The 7805-nt window shown below is 34.7% G+C and overlaps 1 protein-coding gene across 1 annotated transcript; it reads left to right on the forward strand.

The window, feature by feature from the left end:
• Positions 1–1141: 1141 nt before the first annotated feature.
• On the forward strand, positions 1142–3821 carry LOC133688906 (probable CCR4-associated factor 1 homolog 11). Its single transcript, XM_062108551.1, has 2 exons — positions 1142–2603; positions 3475–3821. The coding sequence occupies exon 1, from the start codon at positions 1323–1325 to the stop codon at positions 2220–2222; it is 900 nt and encodes a 299-aa protein (XP_061964535.1). The 5' UTR covers positions 1142–1322; the 3' UTR covers positions 2223–2603; positions 3475–3821.
• Positions 3822–7805: the final 3984 nt, after the last annotated feature.

The raw sequence follows: 7805 nt of genomic DNA on the forward strand, positions 1-7805 counted from the left end.
AGTTCATGATTAGTGTCATGGATTTCAAATGTTAATGCAGGGTTGAGTTGATTTTTTTTAAAAAAGTATTGATTTAATCAATTTCATCATTCAAATTTATTATTGGAAGTTGAACTTTATGTTTTTTTCCCCTTTCTTTTCTATTGGGTTTTCATGATTTTATATCCAAGATCACGGGTTAGTGAATTAACTTGGATAAATTAGATTTTTTTTATTAATTTTTTTTATTTTTATTCTTCAATATTAAATTGTTTGATAATTGAGTTTCATGATTTTATTTGGTATTTGGTATACTTTTAAATACCTAGGTGGGCCCCAAATCAATTTTTTTAACCTTTTTTAATTATTTTTTTTTAGTTTTTATTTTTCAATATTTTATTTCTTGAAATTAAGCTTCAACTTATTGTTTTTTATTTTATTTTCTATAAAGTTATTATGTTCTCATTTGATTTATTAGGAATTGATTTTTAGATTTTTTTTCCTTGCTTTTTTTTTAATAAAATTATCATATTCTTATATTTATGATTGTGGAGTTTTCGAGTTAACCTGATTTAACAAGAATATGTTTTTTTTGTTCCTTTAAATTATTTTTTAATTTAATTTTTCTTATCAACAAGTTGTTTAATAATTTGAAAGGGATTAGATTGGTTCTTTTTAATTTTTTATGTCATTTTGTCTTAATTTATTTATTATCACTGTGGTTTTTTATTCATTTTATTTAAATTATCAATTGGAAATAATTTGTTTTTCTAAGCAACATTCTTTTACATCGAAAAAAAACCCCAACCCGCGGCGGAGTGATATCTACAAATCTAGTAACGTAATACCCACTGTATTTTTCTATTTTCTGCTTTTCCCATGTGGCCATAGGAGCTTAACAAACACGTCACCAACATTATCCAATCCATCTGGCGTTTACGTCATTTCAACCCAAACAAAAACATGGGCTCCACTCCGCATTCATGACTCCCCTCCTCCTTTTTTTATATATATAATAATTATATACACAAATTATTAAACAAAAAACAAAAATAGACGCTATGCTTAAATTGCCTGCACCTTTCATTATAACAACTTGTACTCTCGATTCTTTTTTTCCAAATTAAATAAAGCAAATAATAGCAAAACCTAGATAATTAAATCGCCTCCCTCTGTTACGATCCCACGTCTCCTTTCTATAAAAACCACGACGGAAAAAATTTCTAATAAAAATAAAATCAATCAACATCAACAATAATTAAAAAGAACAAGAACGAAACCCTAACGATCTTGATCCGGACTTTTAATCTTTGAATGCCTGATTTTATAAACGAATCCAAATCATGTCAAACTCTGATAAACCGCCGCCGCCGCAGCCTCCACCACCACGACCGCAACGTGCAAGGACTGTCTTGATCCGGTCGGTCTGGGCAGACAATTTAGAAGAAGAATTCAAGTTTATCCGATCCGAAATCGACAGGTACCCGTTAATCTCAATGGACACAGAGTTTCCCGGTATCGTCGTCCGTCCTGTCGTTGGAGATCCGTACAACCGCCATCGTGACCCGACCGCTCACTACTTGAGCCTCAAAGCCAACGTTGATCTCTTAAATCTGATCCAAATAGGACTCACGATCGCTGACGAGGATGGGAATTTACCCGATCTAGGTTTTAAGGATCTCTGCTTCATTTGGGAATTCAATTTTAGGGATTTTGACGTGGCGCATGATGCACATGCGCATGACTCGGTGGAGTTGTTGAGGCGGCAGGGAATTGATTTCGAGAAGAATCGGGAGCTCGGGATTGACTCGGTGAAATTCGCTGAGTTGATGATGTCGAGTGGACTCGTGCTGAATCAGTCAGTGAGTTGGGTAACGTTTCACTGTGCTTATGATTTTGGTTACTTAGTGAAATGTTTGACTCATAAAGTGTTGCCAGAGGGGTTAAATGAGTTCTTGGAATTAGTGAGGGTGTTTTTTGGAGATAGGGTTTATGATATAAAGCATATAATAAGGTTTTGTGAGGGTTTATATGGTGGATTGGACCGGGTATGTAAGGAACTGGGCGTGGATCGGGTTATAGGGAAGAGTCATCAAGCCGGGTCAGATAGTTTGTTGACATTGCATGCTTATTTGAAGATACAAGATAAGTATTTTTTCAAGGATAAAGATAATGATCGAGGATTAGAGAAGCACGCTAATGTTTTGCATGGTTTAGAATTGTTTGATTGGATTGTAGATTGATCCGTCCCTTTTCATCCTTGGAAAGTTGGTTTATCACTTTTTGTACACATTTTTCACTTTGATCAAGTTTTAATAGTAGCTCTCAAGTTTAAATCTTTTGGTTAATCTATATATGTTTTTCTGCGTTGAACTTTATTTGTTTGAATTTAATTTAACAATGTACGTGCTTGCTTACCTTGATAAAAACAGTGGCAGTGTTCAGAGCTAACATTGGGGCTATAATTCTGGGAATTAATGGACTTGGAAACACAAAGAATCCAATTTAGTGTACTGAAAGTGTATCTTTCAGAGATTTTTAGAGCAGGGTTGAATGATTTTTAGAGCAGGATAGAAGACAATACTGTTTCCAAGAACAATACCAAATTTTTCCTCCTTGAAAAGGTGAACACCCGTTCTTGGGTCTTCTCTGCTCAGCTTATTGTCTTGCTCCTTACACTGAAGATTGACTGGCTTTATTGTATTGGCGTGTTACAAACTTATTGAAACATCAAATTATTTATTTTTATCACAATGGAAGAAGCAATGGATTTGTATACTTCATACACAACCACAAACCACTGTAAATTGTGTGATGATAAGCTGAGAACTCCCCCCTTTGTATTGTTGGCTCACCATGTGATTACTAGAGTTATTGATTGCGACTAACTATTATAGCTCGTGCGAATTATTAATTCTGAAGTTGAAAGTTTGTATGCATGTATTATTACATCATATTACAGAAAGGGACCATCACATGCATGCACTGTGCGAGTGTGACATCTTAGTATTGTGTTTGTTCTCCCTAGTTTAAATCCGTTAAAGGGGTGCGTGCAGTTGATGAAGGAAAGTCCATGTGATTGCAATTAGCAGCCCAGTAAATTTGCAGAGTGAATTCTCATTTCAATGGTTAGTTTGTTGGTGTTAGAAAGGAGGGAAAGCTGGGCTTAATACCTGCCTCGGCAGAGGATTGATCTTGCTACCACATCAAAGATGAGGAGCTAACTTTGGCTACCTTTTGTAAATAAGTTGAATTTTTTGCTCCTGTTAAAAACTGAACTCATATCCTCTTAATAGATACCGAGAGACCACTACCAAAGAGCTGAAGGACCACTGGTAGTAAATCTTGCTAGTTGATAAGCTTGTTATTCTGAGCTGGACTTTCTGAAAGCTACAGACTTGAACGAACAGCTTTATTTGTGGTTCATATATATTTGATTTCTGACGTGCATGTGTTTTCTAATCTGCATCCTGCTCGTGATGTCGATTTGTCTAGGACTAATGCAAGAAAGCATGATGACTTGAAAGCTGCTGGCTGGTGACTTTATCTAAAGGTCTGGCTTACCTGCTTCGGAATTCGTTGGCAAGAGGAAAATAATACTACATTTGCTACACAACTTCAAAGCCTGGAGAACAAAAAACATCAAACCTTTGAAGTGGAGAAAGGGCGTCCGACCCCCTTTGACTGCTTAGTTTCTTTCAACTGAATAATTGTACCCCAGAGAAACAGATCCCGTCATTGTAATATTATTGTCCACATAGAAAGGCATATGCTTACGAATGAGTTATGTATATTGCCCCATCATTCAATCAAAAAGTTTACAGATAGACCTGACACATGAAGTTCATGAGCCAAGCTTTGATGCTATTTCAGAAAATATATATATATATATATATACACAGCCTGAAAACAAGATTGATGTAAAGACTCATATGCTATATAAATTGTATTTAGTGCCATCTAAAATTGTTTCAATATATAGATTTGCAATGGAATTTTATCAAACACAAGAAGAGCATATTAAAGAGCTTGAAAACTCTCTCGTAATGAATCCAACTATCAAAATCTTTTTCTTGTTTTAGTGGTGAGGCATCTTCAAGCCAACTCTTGAGTATCCAAATTAGAATTTTTTTTTTTCAGGTCTTGCCATCCACGTCCACACAGGTACATAAGTGAGAAGTAATTTTCTTCGTGGCATTTCTCTGTATACCAACTGTCAGGTGTATTTCTCGTGCAATTATGCAGTCCACAAGCTTTCATGGTTAAGATTTTTTTTTGTTTTCGGTTTGAGATTTCTATAGTTAGGAACTTAGGATTATGGACAATTGGTTACTTCTTGTAATAAGCAAAGCCATTTGGGGGGGGGGGGGGGGGTTGGGGGGCTCATTCATGGTGGGTCAATCACGGAATACCGGACCCCAGGGTCCGGCAAACATATGGCCGTTTTATGGAAATTCAGGTTGGAGGCAGGCCTTCATCTAGGAATCAAATTTACCACCACCTTGTGATCATGACTCATAATTTTGGCTAGACGTGCAGGTTAGACAAGAGCTGGGAAGAGAGGAGTCAGAACTGCGTTAGAAAAACAACGCCTGGGACCTATATGAGTCCTCTCACAGTTTGTCATGCTTTATAATTTGTTTGCAAGCACCATGGATTCCCTTTCCTAAAAGCTGGTTGAGTGACGTGTATTGTATTAACTAGATAGACAATATCAAGTCTCAAAATAAGTCCCTGAAGAAATCTAGAAGCATCTAATATGAAATATGAAGTTATTTTTCAATTTTGGATTGTAATTAATTGTTTTTAATTAGCATTTAGGAATACTAATGCTAGGTAGATTCTATTAATTAGATAAGTTTTAATTAAGAATCATTTTCTATTAAGGATTTTAGTTTTAAATAGGAATTCCTTTCCATAAAGGATTTTAAGACTAATATAAATAAAAGTGTCTAGTTTAGTTTGAGAAGATTATTAAGACTTTTAATAAATTACCAGAGATTTTTATCTAAATTTCTCTATAGCTTAGGTTTGTAACCATAGGGCTTTAGAACCCTAACTTTAACTATACTATACGCCGCGTCAATTGGTATCAGAGCAAGTTGGCCTCTTTAATGGACGAAGACGGTTGCAACCCACTTTATGAAGCGGAAGTGGAGGCTCTCTAGGGCTTTGTACAGGCTCAAGAGCATAAACTAGATTGTTTGGAGCAAACCATAACATATCTAGTTCAGCTAATGGATAATACAAACATGGACCATGAAGAGGAAATGAGCTTGCCTGGGGACTTGCTTTAAGGTAGGCCGGATCCCAGACCTATTCCTGAAGTTCTACTTAGATAACCAGTTGTCCATATGAAAGGTGTTGGTGGAGATGAATTTTATAGGGCCTATAGGGGCTTAGCATTCCAAGATAAACCACTGCAATAAACACATGATTTTCGCATTAAGATAGAAATCCGAACATTCAATGAAGATTTGGATATAAAAGAATTTCTTGATTAGGTCACTGAATGTGATATGATTAAGGAGTACTTAGGTTTCTTAGAAGAGAAGACGGTGAAACGGGCCGCATATAAACCGAAAGGTGGAGCTTTTTTGTGTGGGAAATGTTAGATATATACACAGTTAAGAGAAGGGAGACAACTTATTGCATCATAGATGTATATGAGACAGTTGTTGCATGAGAGATTCCTTCCTCTTGACTATAATTAATATTCGTTTTAGCGATATCAAGATTGTTCATAAGGTAATAAATCTGTTAATGAGTATATCGTTGAATTTCAAAGGCTGACTGAACATAACAGGCTCAAAGAGACAGAGAATCAATAAGTTGCAAGGTTTATGAGAGGGTTAAAATAAAAAATCCAAGATAAGATTGGAGTACAAATGATATTTATGCTCTCTAAGGCGAGGAACATGGCGTTAAAAATTGAGATGCTAATGAAAAAAAGGGCTAATAGTACGTAGTAATAGATTTGACAGGTCTGATCCTTCTAAAAGGTTGTATAATGAGATAAGAAGATTCAGTCTTACTGATAAGGGGAAGATAGTACAACCATCAACACCAACTCTAATGAGACCTGATACTACTAGACTTGACAAGACTTCAGAAAAACAAGTTGAAATGAATAAACTAAAAAACCCCTATTACATGCCAATGATTGTTAAATGCTTTAAATATAGAGAATCAGGACATCGTTCCAGTGATTGTAGAAGATAAAAATCAATCAATCTGATTAAAAGACAGTAGGAGCCATAACTCTTCGACGAAGAGGGCGAGCTATGTGAACCTGATGAGGGCGACAAAGAAAATTTGTACAAGTATGACGAATGATAGTGAGAGGCAAAACTATATAGTTAGGAATATGCTGACATCATAGGTTATTGATGATTCATAACAAAATAGGTTATTTTGTACCTGTTGCACCATTATAAAAACCTTCTAACTTATTTTTCAATAGTTGGAGCTATAAAAATATTATTGATAAACATACTATTATTGGTAAACATACTGTTGATAAATTGAAATTACTACTAGAATCTTATCCTAAACCTTACAAGATTGGGTGGATAAAGTTAGGACGAGAGATAAGGGTAAACCAATATCGTAGATTACCATTTTCATTAGAAAGTATAAGGATGACATATATTGTTTTGTGGTAGATATGAATGCATGTAGTTTCATCTTTGATATTTCTTGGCAATACGATGCTAATGAGAGAGAACTGTTGAGCTTCCCATCAAATGTAATTCACTTATTTGAACTGTGATTGGGTCAGGCCCTATGAAATCATGCGCAAGTCATATCCCTTAGCTGTGGAGAATACATATAATAATCTCAGACAATGCTGCACTTTTAACTAACGACCAAGTCCAGATCTAGTGTAAATAGGTCAATAATGTTTCTCATGCCGCGACAGAAACAAAGTGTTAGGTTGCTTTAAAATATTAATTATACGAAGAAACCTGTCCTGTTCATTGAACAATGAATTGTGGATGCAAATTTTGGCATTCTATAGTGAAAAAGAAAACCATGATGATTGGTATTACTTCTTGGTACCTCGATTAGCTGACCACATGCAGTTCAATGTAAGAACAAGACGTCTCTGATGGTTCTTTTACGAGGGAGTTGGCTTCTTGTTCTAGATAAGCTTGCACGCATGCCTATGTCAATTACCAGACAACCTCAATGGTCGTTGGCTGGTTTAAGTTGGCAAGTCTGTACGTTACTCGCTCAATTCAGGCCAGGCTCTCTTAGCGCTTTAGTTTAATCAATTTTTTTAATGTAAAAAATTATTTAATTATTAACGTGGTTTTTCATAAAAACATTTAATTATAAACTTAAAATGTGATGCATGTTAAACAATTTGTTTTTAAAAAATATTGATTTGAAGACATATTACACGATGTTTTTTTTTTTTAATATTGAGACAATATCAAATTTAATCGATCCAAGTTAATCTGCCAAATCTTTAACCCTAATCGTGAAACAATGATAACTTTATAGAAAACAAATCAAAATAAATTATGAAAGCTAATTTCTCACCAAACTAATATTGAAGGATAAAATTAAAAATAAAATAAAAAGAACAAAAACTACCTGGGTCAACTTACAAACCAACAACCCAGGTCATGAGATCGTGATAACCCCATGGAAAGAAAATAAAAAAAAAACTATAAAGTCCAATCTCCAATCAACTTGATATTGAAGGATGAAATTGAAAAAAATAAATTAAAAAAAATAAAAAAACAACAACTAAAAAAGACAATGACATTTTTAATCGATCCAAGTCAAGTCAACCTTAAACTCGTGATTTAGATCAT

Source organism: Populus nigra, chromosome 3 (assembly GCF_951802175.1).
Source record: "Populus nigra chromosome 3, ddPopNigr1.1, whole genome shotgun sequence".
NCBI classification, from domain to species: domain Eukaryota; kingdom Viridiplantae; phylum Streptophyta; class Magnoliopsida; order Malpighiales; family Salicaceae; genus Populus; species Populus nigra.